Source organism: Schistocerca gregaria, chromosome 6 (genome assembly GCF_023897955.1).
Source record: "Schistocerca gregaria isolate iqSchGreg1 chromosome 6, iqSchGreg1.2, whole genome shotgun sequence".
Classification (NCBI taxonomy): Eukaryota; Metazoa; Arthropoda; class Insecta; order Orthoptera; family Acrididae; genus Schistocerca; species Schistocerca gregaria.
Window position 1 is genome coordinate 290,881,149 of NC_064925.1, and position 26,237 is coordinate 290,907,385.

Below are 26,237 nucleotides of genomic sequence, written 5' to 3' on the forward strand. Positions count from 1 at the left end.
ATTGCCCGTAATTCATCTACATCCATCTTACTGAAACTAAGTGATGCCAATTCACTGTCTAAGTGAGATGCTAATAACTGCTTATCTGCTCTGTCTAATATAAACACTCTCCTAGTCTTCTTCATGGCTGTATTACCTTTCCTAGTCATTGTTGCTATAATGACATCATGATCAGTAATCCCCACTTCTATACTGATTCAGCCTATTTGTAGCTAAAAGGTCTATAATATTTCCACTGCATGTGTGCTGCCAAACTAGCTGCTCAGGACAGTTTTCAGAAAACATGTTCAAAAGTATTTTGCGTGACTTTCTGTCTGTTCCCCCTGTAATGAATTCATAGACATCCATGTCTACACTTGGTAGGTTCAAGCCACCTCCAACTAGTATTGCATGACCTGGGTGCTTATGTGCTATTTCCCCTAGACTGTCTTTTAATGACTCTAGAAGTCACACCAATCTTCAAAAAAGGGATTTAAGCATCTTCCCCACAACTACCGGTCAGTTTCTACAGTTCTTTCTCCATGTCTTTTAGTCTCTTATGAACAATCAGCTAAAAAAACTATTTCAAAAAGCATGATCTCCAAGTTAAAGTTAAAAACCAAGTGCTAACTGCACATGAAAATAAAAATTTGGTATCTGTTGCACTTTGTGAGCTCAGAAAGTTTTTGACTGTACACCCCACCTTACTTGCAAAATTGTAATTTTACTACACTCAGAACTTCTCTTTAGATGTGATCTAATCCAATTAGAAAAATAAGAGACAGTTTGTCCCTGTTAAAATTAGATGTTCTCCACTGATGGTAACTTGGACTGGTGAGCCACAGGGCTCAGTCCTCAATCCATTATTTTCCTTTGTTCATTCAATAATGTGCTTTACAGGTGGCATGACACTGATTAAGACACACCAAGCCAACACAGAACTGCATTGATAACTTCGGAAAAAATTGTAAGTAGATACCAAATTAAACTGAAGTAAAATTATTTGTTGTGCCTGCAAGCGAATACCTTAAGCATGTTATGTGAAAACTGACATAGACAGTGACTAATGAGTCTTTCAAGACAGCATAGGTCAGTCTATTCCAACCAGACATCTCCTGGGGCATACTGATATGGTGATCTTCCTGCTACATCCATGAAATAGTGAAAATCCTAAAATAGCAACCAGAATAATGACTTCACAAAATAATTTTTGAATATATAATATAACTGGGTAGATAGAAAAATGTGCAAATTTTTGGAGCCAGTAGCACCATCTCCTGGCAGAAGGATTGAAGGGGAATGAAGAAGAATGAAGTAAAAGTACTGGAGACATTTAGGAAATAAGGAGAGTTGTGGAAAATTTGCCCAGGACATTGGGTCAGGGGAGACTTACCAGATAGGATGAGAAGGAAAGATTGCTTTTAGGTGATTGCACTGGATGAGATTTCAAAACCTGAGAGCTTAAAGGAGGAAGATAGAGTAATAAGCAAAATAGACGTTACTGACAAAATATCATGCAAGAGTTAACAATAGCACACAGCTAAGGGCATTTTACGTACTAAACAAGTGAGTTGGGGTGGGGGGGGGGGGGGGATGAGGAAAAATACACAGGTCAGAAGATAAAGGATGTAGAAAACTAAAAATGAGCAAAGAAAGAAACACTGACTGTAAAGAAATGCTGAGTCCAAAAAAATTAACGTATATTAAGGACATTTTGTAATGCCAGTTCCCCCCCTCATAGTTCTGAGATTCTGGTGTCAGGGGGGAGAATCAAAATGGCATATGTTGTGAAACAAGCTCAGAGGTCACAAATCTCAAGTTGTAGAGCATGCTCTGTCTATGCCCATTCATTCTAATTGGTAACTTGGTGCAGTTGTACCAATGCAGAAAATCAGACAGTGTTTGTTGTATTTCAAAATGTGCAGAAAAGCATTAAAATAATGCTTTAAGTAATCTAAATTTCAAAAACATACACCATTGCCACTTTGAGGTCACAGTACCAGAACCTCTATTTTAACAAATCAAGCACTGTCTTATACTATCCTGCCACTTTCCTCATTCGCTAATTCTCTGGTCCCCTCATTTCTTAAGCTATCTGCCTTTATCACTCCAACACTATAACTCACTCATGTATTTCATCTGACTAGCTTGTATTTTGCTTCTTTCTCTTCCTTTCATTATCTAGGTCTCCAATGCATATGCCATGATTGGAATGCAGTATGCCAGATATCCAACACTTTTGCTGTCTGAGGAATATTCTTACTCCACATCAGACTTCTAACACTGTTCTGGAATGTTTCTGATTGTCTCATCCACTCATTTATTTCTCTGTTTTTTTTTTTCTTCCATTCCCCTTTATTCAACTTTCCAGATACTCGGAACTCTCCGGAACTGTTATTCCAGTTGTGACTAGTAGACAATCCCTCTACTTTCAAGAATGGAACCAACTAACAATGTATGGTGAGGATTTTGTGTTGTTATGTTATGAACTTAGAATATTCCCACACAGATACCATCTCAAGTTAAAGTTACAGGGTACTAGTTGTAGTTTAAAATACTTGCTTATAAACAATATTTTGCTATTTGAGGTGCATATGCACAAATTTTTCAAATTTCCTCCTTGAGAGCAAGATATGTTTAGTTGATTGTGAGAGAGGCAGGAGTCTTTGAGGTTGATGCTGCAATAATTTAAAGTTTGTCCTTACACTTTGATACTTGCAAAACTCTAGGCTAATTTGATTAGGCACTGCAGTCTTTTAAACTGGAATGACAGTTCAGTAGAGATCAGTGGCATTCTGGGGATAAATAGTGTCTGTCCTTTGTACTTTCCAGTCATAATTTTGGCTACTGTTATGTTGTTCGATAATTGTTTGATGATCATTCCCAGTCCATCACATAGTTGTGGTGAGTTGAGATTTCTGAGTAGTGTGATTGGAGATCCAGTTTTAAGTTGAAGGCAGTGCCCTGGTACCTGTAAGGAGCCTACAAATTCTGTTCAGAAGTTCACACTTTCTTCAATGTTTACCAACATGTCAATTGATTTGCATAGACTCTCTTCACCGGGAATTTTATTTTGAATGTTAAAGTTGATATCATCAACGATATTTCTTAAATTGCCAAAATTGCCCTTTCAAATAGCCAGTCCTGGTTGGTATAGTTGTGAACAGTGTTAGTATAAATTTGATCAATGAGTTCATTTTCAGCAGTGACTATTTTTGTGTCATCTCGTTGTCACTGTAGACATGTATCATGGGAAGCAAGAAGTAGATGTTGTTGGTGGACAGAATCCCCTTTTCTGTAACAAAACAGCATGCATTTATTAAATTAAATTAAGCTTCATTGTGCTGTGGTACAAGACTTCCGTAGTAGTCTGCATTAGCCTCACTGCTAGTGAAGAACAAGTCCACTATGCACACTACTCTTGCCACTATGGGTTGCTTGACTCTGAGCTAGAGGCTGAGCTAAATGCAACTATGACTCTCATTGGGCTGCAACTGATGCCTCTCATTGACTCACTGGGTAACTGATTGTTACTGGGCCCTCCAGTCTGCGGTGGCCATCTAAATACTGGTGCTGAGAGGGCACTGGCAGGGCATTTCTTGCAAGTCTGTCTTCGGCCTCTATCAATCTACTTGCAACCTCTTTGCTGTCCAGAGTGCTTATGCCAGCGCAGCTATGTTGCAGAAATAACTGTTGAGTTTAATGAGGCCGGTCAGTAGGACATGTGCCTTAAAATTGTTGAGCAAAATGTGTGGTTGTTTCATCTTTCGATGGTTAAACTCTCATATTTTTTGTTAGTCATTGTATTTGTATGTGTTGCCAGAGATTTTTTTTAAAAAAATCTCCTGGGTGTGTAAGTAGGGCTCTTCCCACTACTTCAGAGTTTCCTCACAAGCCTTGTTATATTCTGTCCATGGACTCGAGTGATTTTTTTATGTACCATTGTGTATTCATCCCTGAACATAGTTTTACCTTGCTTTAGAAGTTCACTCCATGTAGATGCCCTTGAGATTTTACTTGTTCCTTGGCTATATTCAATGGTAGCTAGAGGGTGGAATGGGCAGTCTGTCCTCCTTCCATAAGTGTGGCTGCAATGCTGGATGATGCCAGTACAAATGTGATGTATTGATTAGAGTGTATTTCTGCCAGCAATAGATTTATTAGAAACATTTTCCCAGTGCAGCCTGGTGCATCCAAATAAATAATTCCACCAGTGTTGTTGTCAATCCAGTCCATGATAACGTTGTAAATTTCCTTTTGATTGTCACTGAGGAGTGATTCATTGTGAGCAATGTATTGAAGTAGTTCATTTTTCCTTAGTAATTTTGTAGTTAAGTACACTGATAGCATCTTTTCATGGTGCTTGCATTCCAAGTTGTACTAAGGTGTGACTGTTTATTGCTAAACATTTACCTTCTAGGCGAATGAGTGTTTTGTTGAAGATGTTGAATTCAATGGTGTATGTCATCATTCACATTCTCTTTAAGTGCCCCAAGTCTCTCATGTGTTCAGCTGAGGCTGAGAGTGAGGTTTATTGTAGTGTTAATTCCCAGTGGCTGTCATTTTCCAGTAGTCCTAAGCATTAGCATGGTTCTCTGTTTGTCTGTCATAGGTAACCATCAACAGTCTTGACATCTGTGAAACTTGTTGGTCTCTGTATTTCAGCATGTCATGTAGCAACATCCAGAGACAGAAACATTCAATGTTGTTCAGATGTACAGTGTATACTCAGTCTAGTGCTCTAGTTTTCATGATTTGTGGATGATCTTCTACTGGAATTTCTTGTTTTTGTTGCTGAATGATTTTCCTCGTGTTCCACATATAACAGGTAGGGTCACCAACACAAAGTAATGTTTTCACCAATAGATCCTTTTGGCACAGTTGGTAAGGAGCTGTGAATGTTGTGTTCTGAGGTGGTTCACTTGCAATTTTTCTGCTGATGTCTTTTGTGAAGTAAACACTCTCCAAATGTACTGCTAGATGTTGCACAGTTGGTTTGCATTCATGTATTGGAAAATCGAAAATCCACCATGCTGCTTCTTTCCCATTTCGTGAATGAGGGCGTCATTGAACCCAACATTTTTCATTTTTGAATGACTGTCTTTTGTATTTGGGGTAGCCACAAACTTCAGCTTGTGTGTCATCCAAGTTGTCTTCTTCTTCTTCTTCTTTTCTCTCATTCATACATGTGTTAATTGGGGTTTAATGGCCCATGAATCATATTTTTCATTACTACATCATACAGTTCTAAATCTTTTTATAGATGGGGAAACTCTGACATGTCCCACATCGTGGAAGACCTCATCACTACAGATCAATTGGACTGAAAGTAAATCTAACCTGATCTAATCTAATCTAACGATACTGTCATTGTCTGTGGGAAGAATTGTCGTGTAGTCTGCTGTTTGATTGTGTACATCCAGCATCTAATGGTTCCAAACATGTGGTATTTTGTGATGACTTCAAAAAACCTTGTTTGTTTTTGTCAGTAAATTGAGGCTTTTGTGTCATGTTGATGTATGGGGGTTTGCCTGTATCTTAGTTGTTCTTTGATTTCCACCCACAATGAGGCATGTGAATGTTATGAAGTGGTCAGATCATCTACATTTTCTTATGCAGGTCATGGCATCTTGAGTGTATTTGTGCATGTGTCTTGGACTTCCTATGTATCTTGAGGGTAAGATTACCATTGTTCCAATGTCATCAGTGTTTCCATCATTTACGACTAAATCTCAAAAGGTGGATGTATTCTTCCATTCATAGTTTCTTCTAATTCAGTCTTATTTAAAGCATCCACTCCAGTTCTATTTTTGCATATGTATCTACCAGGAATTGTTGGAATAAACAGCAAGAGTTGACAATGTGATTGCATGTTTCATTGTCTCTTGATCATTAAGCAGTAAGCAAAGAACTCCTTGGAAGTGACGTTTTTGTTTGTTTCTACACATGTTTCAAGTTTTTCAGGTTGGATTTGTTTCACATTAAGATGTTATTCATCATCTTTGTACAGAAATATTAACAGATATTGGAGGGCATCATGTCAAAGATGTGTCTCTGCAATTCCTTGTAGTCCTTCTCTTCTTTATTGTACAATTATGTCATGGCTTGTGTTTTCACTGTACTCTATTACGATGGTGACTTCTTCTATCTGAAGTGATTTAAATCAACATTCGTATTCTCCATGTATTATAACTTTATAGTCATCAGAAACCATCCAGTCTAATGGTGTTTTGAATATGTGAATCAGATAATTACATTCATGTAAGATCCTCTGCACATCTTGGGCTACTTCTCATCTCAATCCACTGACATTTGTGCATCATTGATCAACTTCTGTTTCTTCATCTCTAATTAAATATCTCTGCAGAAATTTATGCTCTTCATTGAGTAGTGGTAGTAATGATTTCATGTTCGGATACGTTTGTCCCTGAATGTAAGGAACAGAATCGATTTAATCTCTGTTAGTGTAGTTCAAAGTGATACTGAATGAAGTCAGTTCGAAGCAGGCATTGTACACTGTAATATTTTGAAGAAAGGCTTTGATTCTGGAGATTTCCTGGTCATGTTGTTGTTGTTGTTGTGGCCTTCAGTTTTGAGACTGGTTTGATGCAGCTCTCCATGCTACTCTATCCTGTGCAAGCTTCTTCATCTTCCAGAAACTACTGCAAACTGCATCCTTTTGAATCTACTTAATGTATTCATCTCTTGGTCTCCCTCTATGATTTTTACCTCCATGCTGCCCTCCAATGCTAAATTGGTGATCCCTTAATGCCTTAGAACATGTCCTACCAACCGATCTCTTCTTCTAGTCAAGTTGTGCCACAAACTTATCTTCTCCACAATCCTATTCAATACCTCCTCATTAGTTATGTGATCTACCCATCTAATCTTCAGCATTCTTCTGTAGCACCACATTTCGAAAGCTATTCTCTTCTTGTCCACACTATTTATTGTCCATGTTTCACTTCCATACATGGCTACACTCCATACAAATACTTTCAAAAATGACTTCCTGACACTTAAATCTATTTTCGATGTTAACAAATTTCTCTTCTTCAGAAATGCTTTCCTTGCCATTGTCAGTCTACATTTTATATCCTCTCTACTTTGACCATCATTAGTTATTTTGCTCTCCAAATAGCAAAACTCCTTTACTACTTTAAGGGTCTCATTTCCTAATCTAATTCCCTCAGCATCACCTGACTTAATTCGACTACATTCCATTATCCTCATTTTGCTCCTGCTGATGTCCATCTTATATCCTCCTTTCAAAATGCTATCCATTCCGTTCACCTGCTCTTCCAAGTCCTTTGCTGTCTTTGACAGAATTACAATGTCATCAGCAAACCTCAAAGTTTTTATTACTTCTCCATGGATTTTAATACCTACTCCGAATTTTTATTTTGTTTCCTTCACTGCTTGCTCAATATAAAGATTGAATACCATTGGAGATAGGCTACAACCCTGACTCACTTCCTTCCCATACCCCTCGACTCTTATAACTGCCATCTCGTTTCTGTATAAATTGTAAATAGCCTTTCGCCCCCTGTATTTTACCCCTGCCACCTTCAGAATTTGAAAGAGCATATTCCAGCCAACATTGTCAAACACTTTCTCTAAGTCTACAAATGCTAGAAACATACGTTTGCCTTTCCTTAATCTAGCTTCTAAGATAAGTCGTAGGGTCAGTAGTGCCTCACGTGTTCATATATTTCTACAGAATCCAAACTGATCATCCCCGAGGTCGGCTTCTACTAGTTTCTCCACTCGTGTATAAAGAATTCGCGTTAGTATTTTGCAGTTGTGGTTTATTAAACTGATTGTTCGGCAATTTTCACATCTGTCAAGACCTGATTTCTTTGGGATTGGGATTATTATATTCTTCTTGAAGTCTGAGGGCATTTCGCCTGTATCATACATCTTGCTCACCAGATGGTAGAGTTTTGACAGGACTGGCTCTCCCAAGGCTGTCAGTAGTTCTAATGGAATGTTGTCTACTCCCAGGGGCTTGTTTTGGCTCAGATCTTTCAGTGTTCTGTCAAACTCTTCACGCAGTATAATATCTCCTCCCCCCCCCCCCCCCCCCAATAACCATGGACCTTGCCGTTGGTGGGGAGGCTAGTGTGCCTCAGCGATACAGATAGCCGTACCTTTAGGTGCAACCACAACAGAGGGGTATCTGTTGAGAGGCCAGACAAACATGTGGTTCCTGAAGAGGGGCAGCAGTCTTTTCAGTAGTTGCAGGGGCAACAGTCTGGATGATTTATTGACCTGGCCTTGTAACAATAACCAAAATGGCCTTGCTGTGCTGTTACTGCGAATGGCTGAAAGCAAGGGGAAACTACGGCCTTAATTTTTCCCGAGGGCATGCAGCTTTACTGTATGATTAAATGATGATGGCGTCCTCTTGAGTAAAATATTCCGGAGGTAAAATAGTCCCCCATTTGGATCTCCGGGCGGGAACTACTCAAGAGGATGCCGTTATCAGGAGAAAGAAAACTGGCATTCTTCGAATCGGAGCGTGGAATGTCAGTGGCAGGAGGAACAAGACTTTTGGTCAGGTGACTACAGGGTTATAAACACAAAATCAAATAGGGGTAATGCAGGAGTAGGTTTAATGATGAATAAAAAAATAGGAGTGCAGGTAAGCTACTACAAACAGCATAGTGAATGCATTATTGTGGCCAAGATAGACACGAAGCCCACGCCTACTACAGTAGTACAAGTTTATATGCCAACTAGCTCCACAGATGAAGAAATTAAAGAAATTTATTATCAAATAAAAGAAATTATGCAGATAGTGAAGGGAGACGAAAATTTAATAGTCATGGGTGACTGGAATTCGGTAGTAGGAAAAGAGAGAGAAGGAAATGTAGTAGGTGAATATGGATTGGGGCAAAGAAATGAAAGAGGAAGCCGCCTGGTAAAATTTTGCACAGAGCATAACTTAATCATAGCTAACACTTGGTTCAAGAATCATAAAAGAAGGTTGTATACATGGAAGAAGCCTGGAGATACTGACAGATTTCAGATAGATTATATAATGGTAAGACAGAGATTTAGGAACCAGGTTTTAAATTGTAAGACATTTCCAGGGGCAGATGTGGACTCTGACCACAATCTATTGGTTTTTACCTGTAGATTAAAACTAAAGAAACTGCAAAAAGGTGGGAATTTAAGGAGATGGGACCTGGATAAACTAAAAGAACCAGAGGTTGTACAGAATTTCAAGGAGAGCATAAGGGAGCAATTGACATGAATGGGGGAAAGAAATATGTTGGAAGAAGAATGGGTAGCTTTGAGGGATGAAGTAGTGAAGGCAGCAGAAGATCAAGTACGTAAAAATACGAGGGCTAGTAGAAACCCTTGGGTAACAGAAGAAATATTGATGAAAGGAGAAAATGTAAAAATGCAGTAAATGAAGCAGGCAAAAAGGAATACAGACGTCTCAAAAATGAGATCGACAGGAAATGCAAAATGGCTAAGCAGGGATGGCTAGATGACAAATGTAAGGATGTAGAGGCTTGTCTCACTAGGGGTAAGGTAGATACTGCCTACAGGAAAATTAAAGAGACCTTTGGAGATAAGAAAACCACTTGTATGAACATAAAGAGCTCAGATGGAAACCCAGTTGTAAGCAAAGAAGGGAAAGCAGAAAGGTGGAAGGAGTATATAGAGGGTCTATACAAGGGCGATTTACTTGAGGACAATATTATGGAAATGGAAGAGGATGTAGATGAAGATGAAATGGGAGATACAATACTGCGTGAAGAGTTTGACAGAGAACTGAAAGACCTGAGTCGAAACAAGGTGCCGGATTAGACAACATTCCATTGGAACTACTGACGGCCTTGGGAGAGACAGTCCTGAGAAAACTATACCATCTAATGATCAAGATGTATGAGACAGGCGAAATACCCTCAGACTTCAAGAAGAATATAATAATTTCAATCCCAAAGAAAGCAGGTGTGAAAATTACCAAACTATCAGTTTAATAAGCCACAGCTGCAAAATACTAACGCTAATTCTTTACAGACGAATGGTAAAACTAGTAGAAGAAGACCTCGGGGAAGATCAGTTTGGATTCCGTATAAATGTTGGAACATGTGAGGCAATACTGTCCCTACGACTTACCTTAGATGCTAGATTAAGGAAGGGCAAACCTACGTTCCTAGCATTTGCAGACTTAGAGAAAACTTTTGACAATGTTGATTGGAATACTCTCTCTCAAATTCTGAAAGTAGCAGGGGTAAAATACAGGGGGCATAAGGCTATTTACAATTTGTACAGAAACCAGATGGCAGTTATTAGAGTCGAGGGACATAAAAGGGAAGCAGTGGTTGGGAAGGGAGTGAGACAGGGTTGTAGTCTCTCCCCGATGTTATTCAATCTGTATATTGAGGAAGCAGTAAAGGAAACAAAAGAAAAATTTGGAGTAGGTATTAAAATCCTTGGAGTAGAAATAAAAATGTTGAGGTTCGCCGATGACATCGTAATTCTGTCAGAGACAGCAAAGGACTTGGAAGAGCAGTTGAACGGAATGGACAGTGTCTTGAAAAGAGGATCTAAGATGAACATCAACAAAAGCAAAATGAGGATAATGGAATGTAGTCGAATTAAGTCAGGTGATGCTGAGGGAATTAGATTAGGAAATGAGACCCTTAAAGTAGTAAATGAGTTTTGCTATTTGTGGAGCAAAATAACTGATGATGGTCAAAGTAGTGACGATATAAAATGTAGACTGGCAATGGCAAGGAAAGCGTTTCTGAAGAAGAGAAATTTGTTAACATCGAGTATAGATTTAAGTGTCAGGAAGTCATTTCTGAACGTATTTGTATGGAGTGTAGCCATGTATGGATGTGAAACATGGAGGATAAATGGTTTGGACAAGAAGAGAATAGAAGCTTTCGAAATGTGGTGCTACAGAAGAATGCTGAAGATTAGATGGGTAGATCACATAACTAATGAGGAAGTACTGAATAGGATTGGGGAGAAGAGAAGTTTATGGCACAACTTGACCAGAAGAAGGGATCGGTTGGTAGCACATATTCTGAGGCATTAAGGGATCACCAATTTAGTATTGGAGGGCAGCGTGGAGGGTAAAAATCGTAGAGGGAGACCAAGAGATGAATAGACTAAGCAGATTCAGAAGGATGTAGGTTGCCGTAGATACTGGGAGATGAAGAAGCTTGCACAAGATAGAGTAGCGTGGAGAGCTGCATCAAACCAGTCTCAGGACTGAAGACCACAACAACAACAATATCTCCTATTACATCTTCATCTACATCCTCTTCCATTTCCATAATATTGTCCTCAAGTACATCGCCCTTGTATAGACCCTCTATATACTCCTTCCACCTTTCTGCTTTCCCTTCTTTGCTTACAACTGGGTTTCCATCTGAGCTCTTGATATTCATACAAGTGATTCTCTTTTCTCCAAAGGTCTCTTTAATTTTCCTGTAGGCAGTATCTATCTTACACTAGTGAGATAAGCCTCTACTACCTTACATTTGTCCTCCAGCCATCCCTGCTTAGCCATTTTGCACTTCCTGTCGATCTCATTTTTTAGACGTTTGTATTCCTTTTTGCCTTATTCATTTACTGCTTTTTTATATTTTCTCCTACCATCAATTAAATTCAATATTTCTTCTGTTACCCAAGGAGTTCTACTAGCTCTTGTCTTTTTACCTACTTGATCCTCTGCTGCCTTCACTATTTCATCCCTCAAAGCTACCCATTCTTCTTCTATTGCATTTCTTTCCCCCATTCCTGTCAATTGTTCCATTATGCTCTCCCTGAAACTCTGTATAACCTCTGGTTTAGTCAGTTTATCCAGGTACCATCTCCTTAAATTCCCACCTTTTTGCAGTTTCTTCATTTTCAATCTACAGGTCATAACCAATAGATTGTGGTCAGAGTCCACATCTGCCCCTGGAAATGTCTTACAATTTAAAACCTGGTTCCTAAATCTCTGTCTTACCTTTATATAATCTACCTTATACCTTTTAGTACCTCCAGGGTTCTTCCATGTATACAACCTTCTTTCATGATTCTTAAACCAAGTGTTAGCTATGATTAATTAAGTTATGCTCTGCGCAAAATTGTACCAGGCGGTCTCCTCTTTCACTTCTTAGCCCCAATCCATATTCATGTACTATGTTTCCTTCTTTCCCTGTTACTACTCTTGAATTCCAGTCACCTGTGACTATTAAATTTTCGTCTCCCCTCACTACCTGAATAATTTCTTTTATCTCATCATACATTTCTTCTATTTCTTCATCTGTGGAGCTAGTTGGCATATAAACTTGCACTACTGTAGTAGGTGTGGGCTTCGTGTCTATCTTGGCCACAATAATGCATTCACTAAGCTGTTTGTAGTAGCTTATCCTCACTCCTATTTTGTTATTCATTATTTAACCTACTCCTGCATTACCCCTATTTGATTTAGTATTTATAACCCTGAATTCACCCGACCAAAAGTCTTGTTCCTCCTGCCACCAAACTTCACTAATTCCCACTATAACTTTAACCTATCTATTTCCCTTTTTAAATTTTCTAACCTAACAGACTGATTAAGGAATCTGACATTCCACGCTCCAATCAGTAGAACACCAGTTTTCTTTCTCCTGATAACGACATTCTCTTGGGTAGTCCCCGCCCGGAGATCCAAATGGGGGACTATTTCACCTCTGGAATATTTTACCCAAGAGGACGCCATCATCATTTAATCATACAGTAAGGCTGCATGCCCTCGGGAAAAATTACGGCCATAGTTTCCCCTTGCTTTCAGCCGTTCGCAGTATCAGCACACCAAGGCCGTTATGGTTACTGTTACAAGGCCAGAACAGTCAATCATCCACACTGTTGCCCCTGCAACTACTGAAAAGGCTGCTGCCTCTTTTCAGGAACCATACATTTGTCTGGCCTCTCAACAGATACCCCTCCGTTGTGGTTGCACCTACGGTACGGCTGTATTGTTGAGGCATGCAAGCCTCCTCACCAACGGCAAGGTCCATGGTTCATGGTGGGGAGGGGGGGGGGGACTTATTACTGAATATTGATTGTTGAAAGCAGTTGCCTGGGTAGAATGTAGGTTGGGAGGGGTAAAGGACAGAAGAACAACAACGCAAGGAGGAGGTAGTGGATAATATGAGGCAAGTCTTTCAACAGATAACAAACAGATAAGACAAAATAGGGCAGAACATATAAAGGATAGAGAGGAAGAGGGATGAGAGCACAGAGGGAAGGAGAGGAAGATGGTGATGAAGAGGGAGATAGGCAGGGGAGGGGGTAAGGGAGAGGAGTGGAAAAATGGGGGTAGAGGAGCGACAGAGACAGGGAGAGAGAGAGGGAGAGAGAGTTGACAAATTGGGAGGTGAGGGCAGAGGGTGGAAGAGTGGTGTGAGAATTTACTACACAATCTGGATGGGGAAGGAGTGGTAGAGAGAAAGCAAAAGGTATACTGAGGCAGTAGAAAACAAGTTAATGGAGGTTTAGGCTTTAGGCCAGGGGGAGTGTGGAAGTGCAGGATAGGCTGAAGGAACAGTTCCCACATGCAGAGTTCAGAGAAACTTCTACTGGAAGACATTATCTAAATGGCCTGCATAGTGAAGCAGCTGCTGAAGTATTTCAGCTGTGGTGCACAGAATGTTTGGCAATTGGATAGTCAAATTTGTAGTTTGGCAGTGGCCATTCATTTGAGTGGGCACTCAATTACTTGTCACATCCACACAGAATGTTGTACAGAAAATGCAGCACAGCTGATACATAAAACGGCTGCTTTAACATGTGGCCCTGCCATTTATTCAGGAGATGCCAATAACTGGACTGCAGTAGGAGGTGTTGGGTGGATGTGTGAGACAGTTCTTGCACCTTGGTCGACCACAGTGATCAACGAGATGTAGGATAGGGAGCAAGATTTAGGTGCAGATGGACAAGGATGTTCTGTAGGTTGGTTGGACAGCAGAGCACTAGTTTTGGTGATGTGGGGAGGATGTTGGGTAGGATATCCCTCATCTCAAGGCACAATAGGAGAAAGTAGAAGGCCTGGTGCAGATGTGGCTGACCATTTCTAGACCATAATGATACTGAGTGGCTAGACGAGTGGTGGCTGGTAATAGGTTAACAGGATTACTGGTGTTAGAAGAGGAAATTGTACAGAAGATCTATTTATGGATGAGCTTGATAGAGCTGTCAAAAAAAGCTCTGGTAAAGTTATCAGTGTATTTCAACACTTTCTGCTTTCCATTGCAAACACAGCATCCACAGGTGACAAGGGTGTATGGAAGAGACTCTTTTACATGAAATGGGTGAGAGCTGTAAAAGTGGAGATACTACTGGTGCTGGTGTGCTTGATATAGAGAGATGTATTTACTGAGTCATTTGAGACGTGGAGACTGACACCTACAAACGTGGTTTCTGAGTTGAGATGGACCAGGTAAACCACATGTTGGAAAAAGTGCTTAGGTTATGGAGGAAAGTGCAAAGGTTGTCTCTGCCATGAGTCCAGATCATAAAAATCTCATCAATGAATCTGAGGAGGAGTAGGAGATTAGTGTTTAACATTCCATTGGCAATGAGGTCCGATTAGGGAAGAATGGTGAAGGAAATTGACAGAGACTGCCACAAGTGTCAAAGCCATTTCAAATGATTGAGGTGGATGTGTTAGGACTATTTAATGGGACTCTGTCAGGAAACTGTTTTGTGTTGAGAATAATAGATCACTTTTCTCACTATAGGGAAATGATTGTTATGCAGAACCAGCAAACAGTTACAGTTGCACACGCAATGTTCAACAAGCTGGATACTGAGTGTTAAACAATATGCGTATGCTATGGAAGCTGATGACTGAGGCGATGGAATATGCAAAGCTTTCAAAGGATACAGCAAACCCAGACTTGGGAATCATGCAAGCACATGTGGATGTATTTTATGTAAGTCACTATAACAAGGCTGTTACAATCACTAGCACACAGTATATGGGTAATAGTAAGCTTACATAAAGTTATTTATCACACAATTCATGGATGGCCGTGTACCATACTGTTCTCGCCAGAGCAATACTTGTTATGCTTGCGAAAAGTGCAGGGGGAACTGCCACCAGAGCTGAGATTGAGTACAGGGCTCCGTAGAGAAATTTATACATGTAAGGGCAGCTGGTGAATTGTTAATCTCAGAAGCAGACAGACATGTAATAATGACAGAGGCAAACTAGAACACTATCAGAGAGAGCAGATTGCAATGTGCCTGGCCCAACTGCTTCAAACTGGTGAAAACGTGTGCAGTGCAGCTATTCTTGGGCAGAAAACATGGGAACAAGACTATCTGTCAGACATTGTAGTATTTAAATGATTTTGCAGCTTACAGTGTTAACTGTATTTACTCAGGATATGATGTGGTAGTGGTGCTATGAACAAGCAAGGCTCACAAAGGCATGGGGAATGAAGCTGAGCTGTACTGGGTTGTTGATCAGTGGGACAGCAAGTGACATATGGCCAGCCTTCCATCTACCAGCGACAGTTGCACAAATTGCAAAGTTGAACATCACACAGACCACACAGACACAGTTGTATCAGCCAGATCAACCACTAGAGGTACTTCCAATGTAGAATCAAACCATCCTTAACAATACATTGAAACTACGTCTGACACATTCCTTGAACCAATTAATAGAAGCACAAGAGGGGCAGATTTGAGCAGAACAGTTGACACCACATGTTAAGCTATTTAGGGAAGGGTAATGATAAGCAACTGTGACCTTGAGCAGCACACTACATAGCACCATAGTGGCTCTGATTCTGCTATGCATAGCCTTTATCTAATTTAGATGGAGAGGCACCTGTCAACCTGATCCACTTGTGGACAGATTATGGAAGACAGGATCCTGAGGGCATAAAAGTGTGTGTATGTGGAATGATGTAATGTGAATGTTGATTATAAATGTATTTTCTACAGTTTAAGAGAATACAAAGATAGAGAACAAGCCATGTGAGCATGGAGAGAGAACTGCCAATGTCATATGACTGGAAGAATATGAAAGTGTACAGGCGCAATATGTTGTGGGTACCAAAAGAATTAATGAATCATTAAGTGGGGTAGCAATAAGCAGCCTATTAGTGTAAGAAGAAGTCTAGGAAGTAAGCTTTGTAAGTTAAATACGGTCTCTGAACCTTGCACATCAAGCCCCCAGATACTGTTATAATGGAAATTTTTCTGTAAATGTAATACATTGTTGTAGATTGGTCTAAAGTGGGAGCCTGCAAGCTGGGTCTTCCCATGGAGGAGGGATAGTGTAGTGTCACTACTATTTTATGGCAAAATCTGTGAAAATATGTGTTTAAGTACCGCAGCAGCCACTGGTAGCTGGCAAACATGAGCTTCTGGCATTTAGATTACAGTAACAGAGCTGTTGAATTATTACTATGGGGACAGCTTGCTCAAAACTTGCCAACAAGACAGTAGCGCATAGTTCTTGCAGGATAGGAAAAGGTTTTTCTCCATTCAGGGTTTCAGTATTGTTATACACGTGACTGGAAGTGGTACAGTGGCAGAACAGGTGCACTGTTAACCTGTACAGATAGTTGTGATTTTTGTAAGTCACCATTGTGGTGCCTACTTTCTGCACTAAGCTCACTCCCAGATATTGAGCCACAGCAGGCCATCCCAGGCTCATGCTATCAGCAAGCCAAATTCCTGCCCGAGAGGCACCAGATTGCATCACACACATGGCAGCCATCTTCCACCATCATGCTGTGGGCACCACTGCACTACACATGAGCGGCCGCTGGAATGCAGTCATTCATCACAGAGCTGGCTACTGCAGCTAAACACTCCACTGTCCACTATCTGTGGGCGCAGATGGCACAAGATGCTTATCACATGACAGATGCAGTGGGGTTGTGTGCCATAGTCTGAGTACAAGCGTCAGAAAAGCTGGGAATGCATGTTGCAGTCACCTGCCTGGACACTGGCTGTCATCCTGCGAGTCACACGGTCTTCTACATGTGCAATGGGAGTAAATATCACTACCCCATGCCCACAAAGTACAGATGTATGAGTAAAATGAACTGCTAAAGTTGTCATCAGTGTTCAGACAGAAAACTCCCAGGGTTGGTTGCAATATCTTTAATACAGTAATATCCTTAAAGTAAGCCGATTTCAACCTACTATTACTTCCTTATTTAACAATGGGCTAAAATTGTTACTTAGGTAATGTTAATACAACTTTAAATAAATGAAACTTACAGCTCCCATTCGCATGATATATTTTATATCTGTGGCAACATCCATTGGAATTTCTAGATTGAAATTGTACATATATGTATTTCCATCACAGCCACAAGAAAACATGTATGAAAGATCATTACTGAAGCAGAGACGTGTGATAACTCCATTATCATTATCATGCATTGATAGTAGCCAGTAATCTGTCATATCACGATAGTTTGGTTTAACACGGTTAATGCGAATTTTTCCATCTTGCATCCCAAGTATGACATATTGGTTGTCAGGGCTGAAAAAAAATGCAAGATTTCTTTTAACTTTGTAATGAGATGTAAAAGTACTGAAATACGCTAATATTCCCCTTACTTATAACTTTTTGTCAGACAGACAAAGTGACCACATTTCATAAATTATAAAAACTGGGAGCAGTAGAACTGACGTGTGATCAATAACACATAATCATCTTGGGGTTTAAGCTATTTTTACGTGTTTGCTTTAACAATACATATGTTTTTGGATGGGGTCCGCCGTGCCTACCTTAAGGTGTATAAGGTTGCAGATGACAAAATGTGAAAGAAAACAGTCACTGTAAAAATGTAATACATCAGGAAAACCACACCATGTGGTAAAAAGGTATGAACTCATAATTTTATGTGTTTCTCCAAAAATCTGTAATTATTATTTTAAAAACTAAGATCTACATGTACGCAAAGAGTAAAGAACATTCTTTATCTTTAACTGCCATAAAATAAAAGCCAACTAATGATGCTGCAACTGCAATGAAACATGTTTTGGATGAAAAACAAAATTGTGTTTTGCTAAAGGTGGGCCCCATCCAAAAAAGTATGTATCAATAACACAATTATTTTGTCAATAAGTAGTCATCTCCATAAGCATTTTGAAACCTTTCTTGGATCACCACTGTAACAGTTGTAAAAACTAATTTCAAGACTTTCTATGGTGTATCATGTTAGACTTCAGTTAAAATTATATTAACACACTTATTGGCACAAGTATGGCACATGAAGTGCTTTCACTTTTGATTAATGAAAGTAATTTCAAGTAGTTTAACGATTTTGAAACATTTCTAGTAAATCCATCAAATATTGTGGATTTGTATGTATATAACAATGAAAATAATGAATTATTGACAATATAATTAAATGGATAGACAGGAGAACACACGCACAAAAAGGTTTAACTTTTACAAGCTTTCAGAGCCAGTGGCTCCTTCTCCTGCCAGAAGAGTTGAAAGGGAAGGAAGAAGGGTGAATGAAAAGGACTGGAGAGGTTTAGGGAAAGGGGTACAGTTCAGAAAAGTCACTCACAATCCTGGGTCTGGTAATTCTCCCTTGACCCAGGAGTGTGGATGACTTTTCTGAACCATACCCCTTTCCTTGAACCTCTCCAGTCCTTTTCATTCACCCTTCTTCCTTCCCTTTCAACTCTTTTGCCAGAAGAAGGAGCCACTGGCTCTGAAAGCTCATAAAAGTTAAACCTTTTTGTGCGTGTGTTCTCCTGCCACTGCTATACATACAATGACTCATCTACACTTCAATCAAAATGAATTCATGATTTTCCATATTTAAGAAAATCACATTACAAAAAAATGATGATACTCTTTTGAAACAAGGCTCATGCAAATTTCTACCAGTAAATATTATTGATGAATGATCTCATTCCTATTGTAACATTAGTATGCCCTGATCCACTTCTTTGTTTCCCATCTCTGCTGATAATTGCCAATATGCATCTCTCTGTTGGCAGCTGGGAAACCCTCAGTGATTTCAATGATTTTTGTAATAAAGCACCTTACCTCACTTTCATGATTGTAAGTTTTCTGTCTGAGACACAGTGGAATCTACCACCAGTAAACTTTGTTCATTTTACTCCAAGACCTCTAGATCACCCAAATGCTTTCTCAAAATCTATGACTGCAAGACAATGCAGTAATTCATACCCATTACTCTATTCCATAATTTTGTTTACAACTTGTAAATTGTCTGTTGTGCTATGTCCTTTTTTATAGCCAGTTTAGTTATTTAAAATACAGTGTTTTTTATCCAACAATAATTTTTATGAATATCTTGTATATTATAAACACAAGGTTGTTAGGTTTATAGCTTTACATGTCATATCTGTATCTTTTTTTAAAACAGAACAACTATGACATTGTTCAACTTTTGGTGAGTTATCTTCTTGCACAAAGATTCTGTAAACAATTTTGTATTGTTTTCTCAAACAATGGAAACTCCTAAATTGCTGTATTACTTTCTTAAAATTGTAACCATCTACATTAAAATTTCATCATCATGTTTCTTTTCTTCATACTTCACATGGCTTAGTACTCATCAACTTGCATTACTTTCATAATGCCCTTGGTTTCATTGTTAACCAGACACTTTTCTTTTTATTTATTGAACCACACAAACATTTAAGGAGATCTTTCCACTCTGTAGTTTGTTTTTCTGCTATCTAGAATCTATATCTACACATACATACATACTTCATAAACCATTGTGAAGTTCATGGCAGAGGACAATTAGTGTGTTACCACATATAAATAATTCTTCCAGTTACGTTTTAAATGCAGGACCAATGACTGTTTGAATTTCTCTGTGAGTGTTTTAATTAGTCTGATCTTGTCTGTGAGGTCCCTAAGAGAGAGATATGTAGGGTGATGCAAATAATTTCTAGATTTTTCACTTAATACTGGTTCTTGAAACTTTAAAAGTAATCTTATATGGAATAATTTGTGGATATTCCAAGCATTTGCTGATTCAAGTGCTTCAGAATTTCTATGATGGTCTTACTTGAGTTGAAACAAATACTAACAAAGAGATAGAGGGGCTGACCAGTACTTACCTCAGCTCAGTACAGCCAATAGATACACAAAAAAAAGAACCGAAAATTTATGTTCCTTGCTTTCGGAACAAATGTTCCTTCATCAGGGAGGAGATAGAGGAAAGAAAGGGAAGAAGGTAAAGTGGATTCAGTTACTCACAACCCAGGTTATGAAGCAACAGGGAAAGGAAAACAGGGAGGGTAGCAAGGATGGAGGCATGGTTGTCAGAGGGAAGCCAAAGATATTCTACTGTAAGTACTGTGTCAGCTTCAAACCAAAGAGGATGCACACAGAAGTAAAGAGGTATATAGTATAAAGATAAACACAACTATGTAGGATGAAAAGATGCGTGAATGGCTAAAGAGGAAAGGGAAAGAGAAGAAGACTGAAGAGTAAATGGAAGTGAGGTTGTTTAACGTAGGTTCAGTCCAGGGGGATGGCGGGATGAAAGGATGTGTTGGAGTGCAAGTTCCCATCTCCAAAGTTCAGAGGGACTGATGTTGGGTGGGAGAAGCCAAATGGCACATACGGTGTAGCAGGTTCCTAGGTCCCTAGAATTATGCTGGAGGGCATGCTCCGCTACTGGGTATTGGACACCTCCTAGGCGGACAGTTCGTCTGTGTCCGTTCATGTGCTCAGCCAGTTTAGTTGTTGTCATACTGATGTAAAAGGCTGTGCAGTGCAGGCATGTCAGCTGATAAATGACATGTGTAGTTTCACATGTGGCCCTGCCTTGAATTGTGTATGTATTACCAGTAGCGGGGATAGAGTAGGTGGTTGTGGGGGGATGCATGGGGCAGGTTTTGCAGCGGGGTCGGTTACAGGGGTAGAAACCACTGGGTAGAGAAGGTAGTCTGGGAATATTGTAGGGTTTAACAAGGATGTTACGGAGGTTAGGAAGGAGATGAAAGGCAACTCTGGGTGGTGTGGTGAGAATTTTGCCAAGGAATGATCTCCTTTCAGGGGTTGACTTGAGAAAGTCATATCCTTGGCAGAGTAATTTGTTGATGTATTCGAGGCCAGGATAATATTGGGTGACAAGGGGGATGCTTCTGTGTGGTCTGGGGGTAGGAACATTGTTGTTGGACAGGGAGGAATGTATTGCTCGGGAGATCTGTTTGTGGACAAGGTCTGCAGGATAGTTGCGGGACAGGAAAGCACTGGTCAGGTTGTTGGTGTAATCGTTGAGGGATTCGTCACTGTAGCAGATACTTTTGCCATGAATACCTAGGCTGTAGGGAAGGGAGCATTTGATGTGGAATGGATGGCAGCTATCAAAGTGAAGGTACTGTTGTTTGTTTGTGGGTTTGATATGGACAGATTTGTGGATGTGAGCTTCAACAAGATGAAGGTCAACATCCAGAAAGGTGATGTGGGTTTTGGAGAAAGACCAGGTGAAATTCAGATTCAAAAAGGAGTTGAGGTTATGGAGGAAATTAAGGATTGTTTCTTCACCATGAGTCCAGACCACAAAGATGTCATCTATAAACCTATACCAGGCCAGGGGAAGCAGCTGTTCAGGAAAGCCTCCTCCATGCGGCCCATGAAGAGGTTGGCATAGGACGGAGCCATCATGGTTCCCATGGCCGTTCCCCTGATTTGTTTGTAGGTCTGGCCTTCAAAAGTGAAGTAATTATGGGTGAGGATGAAGTTGGTAAGTGTGATAAGGAACGAGGTTTTTGGAAGATCTTCGGGTGGGCGTTGGGAGAGGTAGTGCTCAAAGGCAGGAAGACCATGGGTATGTGGGATGTTTGTGTAAAGGGATTTAGCATCTATGATGACAAGAAAGGTTTCAGGTGGGAGAGGAGTGGGAATGGATTTGAGGCGTTCTAGGAAGTGGTTTGTGTCTTAGATGTAGGATGGGAGTCTGCAGGTGATAGGTTGGAGGTGTTGGTCTACCAGAGCAGAGATACGTTCTGTTGGGGCTTTGAAGCCTGCTACAATGGGACAGCCAGGATGGTTCTCTTTGTGGATTTTGGGTAATAGATAGAAGGTAGGGGTACGTGGCTCAGGTGGCGTGAGTAAGTCTATGGAAGCCATTGTGATGCCTTGTGAGGGACCTTGGATTTGTATGATTTTCTGCAGCTCAGTCTAGATGGAGGGAATGGGATCCTGGGTAAGAGCTTTGTAGGTTGAGGTGTCAGAGAGTTGACGCAGTCCTTCTGCCACATACTCCACACGGTCAAGAACCACAGTTGTGGGAGCCTTTATCTGCCGGGAGGATGACAATAGAGCGGTCTGTTTTCAGCTCCTTAATGGCACGGGATTCAGCTGGGGTGATGTTGGGGGTTGATGGGATGTTCTTCAAGAAGAACTGGGAGGCAACACTGGATGTGAGCAATTCCTGAAATGTCTGCAAGGGATGGTTTAGGGGGAGGGGAGGAGGATTCCTTTGAGAAGGCGGTCGGAACTGTTCTAGGCAGGGTTCAACACTGGGTCTACTATTTGGGGGCTGTGTTTGGGTAGTGAAGTGATATTTCCAGTTGAGGTTCTGGGTGAATGAGAGGAGATCTTTGACCAGGACAGTGTGGTTGAATTTAGGCGTGGGGCTAAAGGTTAAGCCTTTTGATAGAACAAATGTCTCTGGAGGAGACAGGGACCTGGATGAGAGGTTTAGAACTGAATTGGGACTGGTGATATGTGGCATTTGACTGTGGTTATAGTTGAGATATGGTCTGTGTGGGGTATGTGCTGGGATGGGGAGATTGAGTAGGGTGGCTAGGCTAGGTTTGTTGGCTACGAGGGCGGTTTGTTGAAGGTTCTGTTCTGGTTGGTGTTTGTGAGGGATAGGGAGAGGGACCCCACTTCTTAGGTGTTGCACTAGCACTGTGGATAGTTTTTTCAGGTGGTGTGTGGCATGGAACTCAATTTTGCAGCTGGCTTCTAGGATGATGTTCCTTGAGTTGAGCAAATCTGTAACCATTTGTGTCACTCTTCTCTGCATATGTTCAATGTCTTCTGTTAATACTAATTGGTATGGGTCCCATAAACTTGAGACATATTCTAAGATATGATGCATAAGGGATTTGTAAACAATTTCCCTTATAAACTAACTGCATTTTCCCAGTATCCTGGCAATAAACTGAAGTTACCAAGCCCCCACAGAACATATCTCTGCCTACGTAGATCAACACCTACAACTCATTACATGCATCCTTCATCAAAGACACCAACCACTTTCTCGAACACCTGGAATCCTTACACAATCTGTTACCTCTGGAAACCATCCTTGTAACCATTGATGCCACCTCCCTAAACCGAGCGACGTGGCGCAGTGGTTAGACACTGGACTTGCATTTGGGAGGACGACGGTTCAATCCCGCGTCCAGCCATCCTGATTTAGGTTTTCTGTGATTTCCCTAAATCACTCCAGGCAAACGCCGGGATGGTTACTCTGAAAGGGCATGGCCGACTTCCTTCCCCATCCTTCCCTAATCCGATGAGACCGATGACCTCAATGTCTGGTCTCCTTCCCCAAACAACCCAACCCAACTGCCCTATACATAAATATCCCGCACATCTAGGGCCTCGCTACGATGGAGCACTTCCTTTCACGCTGATCACCTGCCACCCTACCTAAAATCTCTTTCCTCATTACCTTAGCCAGCTTCATCCTAACTCACAACTTCTTCACTTTTGAAGGCCAGACATACCAACAATTAAAGGGAACAGTCATGGGTACCAGGATGGCTCCCTTGTACGCCAACCTATTTATGGGTCGCTTAGAGGAAGCTCTCTTGGTTACCCAGGCCTGCCAACCAAAAGTTTGGTACAGATTTATTGATGACATCTTCATGATCTGGACGCATAGTGAAGAAGAACTGCAGAATTTGCTCTCCAACCTCGCCTCCTTTGGTTCCATCAGATTCACCTGGTCCTACTCCAAATCCCATATCACTTTCCTCGTCGTTGACCTCCATCTGTCCAATGGCCAGCTTCACACATCTGTCCACATCAAACCCACCAACAAGCAACAGTACCTCCATTATGACAGTTGCCACCCATTCCATATCAAACTGTCCCTTCCATACAGCTTAGGTCTTCGTGGCAAACGAATCTGCTCAGTCCTGAATCCCTGAATCATTACACCAACAACCTGAAAACAGCTTTTGCATCCTGCAACTACCCTCCCGACCTGGTACAGAAGCAAATAACCAGAGCCACTTCCTCATCCCCTCAAAACCAGAACCACCCACAGAAGATCCCCAAAAGTGCCCCATTTGTGACAGGATACTTTCTGGGACTGGATCAGACTCTGAGTGTGGCTCTCCAGCAGGGATATGACTTCCTCAAATTCTGCCCTGAAATGAGATCCATCCTTCATGAAATCCTCCCCACTCCACCAAGAGTGTCTTTCTGCCATCCACTTAACCTTCATAACCTCTTAGTTCATCCCTATGAAATCCCCAAACCACCTTCCCTACCCTCTGGCTCCCACCCTTGTGACCGCCCCCCGTGTAAAACCTGTCCCATGCACCCTCCCACCACCACCTAACCCAGTCCTGTAACCCGGAAGGTGTACACAATCAAAGGCTGAGCCATGTGTTAAAGCACCCACGTGATTTAGCAACTGACCTGCGTACACTGTGAAGCCTTCTATGTGGGAATGACCAGCAACAAACTGTCCATTCGCATGAATGGACACAGGCAGACAGTGTTTGTTGGTAATGAGGATCACCCTGTGGCTAAACATGCCTTGGTGCACGGCCAGCACATCTTGGCACAGTGTTACGCCGTCCGGGTTATCTGGATACTTCCCACCAACAACAACCTATCCGAACTCCGGAGATGGGACCTTGCCCTTCAATATATCCTCTCTTCTCGTTATCCACCAGGCCTCAATCTCCGCTAATTTCAGATTGCCGCCACTCAAACCTCACCTGTCATTCAAAATCATCTTTGCCTCTGCACTTCTGCCTCAACTGACATCTCTGCCCAAGCTCTTTGCCTTTAAATATGTCTGCTTGTGTCTATATGTATGGATGGATATGAGTGTGTGTGTGTGCGAGTATATACCTATCCTTTTTTCCCCCTAAGGTAGGTCTTTCCGCTCCCGGGACTGGAATGACTCCGTACCCTCTCCCTTAAAACCCACATCCTTTCATCTTTCCCTCTCCTTCCCTCTTTCCCGATGAAGCAACCATTGGTTGCGAAAGCTTGAAATTTTGTGTGTGTGTTTGTGTGTTTTTTTATTGTGTCTATCTACCAGCACTTTCTCATTTGGTAAGTCACAGCATCTTTGTATTTAAATACATTTTTCCCATCTGGGATGTTTCTTTCTTTATATATACACAAAGATTATGTGACTTACCAAACGAAAGTGCTGGCAGGTTGATAGACACACTGACATACACACAAAATTCAAGCTTTCGCAACCAACGGTTTTCCCACGTGGGAAAAATATATATAAAAACAAAGATGATGTAACTTACCGAATGAAAGTGTTGGTATGTTGATAGACACACAAATAAACACAAACACACACACACAAAATTCAAGCTTTCACAACCAATGGTTGCTTCATCAGGAAAGAGGGAAGGAGAGGGAAAGACGAAAGGATGTTGGTTTTAAGAGAGAGGGTAAGGAGTCATTCCAATCCCGGGAGCGGAAAGACTTACCTTAGGGGAAAAAAGGACAGGTATACACTGGCACACACACACACACATATATCCATCCGCACATATACAGACACAAGCAGACATTTGTAAAGGTAAAGAGTTTGGGCAGAGATGTCAGTCGAGGTGGAAGTACAGACTCAAAGATGTTGTTAAATGACAGGTGAGGTATGAGCGGCGGCAACTTGAAATTAGCGGAGGTTGAGGCCTGTAGGGTAACAGGAAGACCTCCGCTAATTTTAAGTTGCTGCTTCTCATACCTCACCTGTCATTCAACAACATCTTTGCCTCTGTACTTCCGCCTCAACTGACATCTCTGTCCAAACTCTATGCCTTTACAAATGTCTGCTTGTGTCTGTATATGTGAGGATGGATATATACATATGTGTGTGTGTGTGTGTGTGTGTGTGTGTGTGTGTGTGTGTGTGTGTGCCTGTCCTTTTTTCCTCCTAAGGTAAGTCTTTCTGCTCCCGGGATTGGAATGACTCCTTACCCTCTCCCTTAAAACCCACATCCTTTCGTGTTTCCCTCTCCTTCCCTCTTTCCTGATTAATCTAGTAAAAGGAGACTCTCTG

At 41.0% G+C, this 26,237-nt stretch overlaps 1 protein-coding gene across 1 annotated transcript in view; it reads right to left on the reverse strand.

The window, feature by feature from the left end:
* LOC126278856 (cilia- and flagella-associated protein 44-like) overlaps window positions 1–26,237 on the reverse strand; it is a 577,958-nt gene that overhangs the window by 300,754 nt on the left and 250,967 nt on the right. The window contains exon 12 of the mRNA XM_049979132.1: window positions 17,224–17,491. Within this exon, the coding sequence (XP_049835089.1) occupies window positions 17,224–17,491 (268 nt within the window). The remainder of the gene's footprint in view (window positions 1–17,223; window positions 17,492–26,237) is intronic.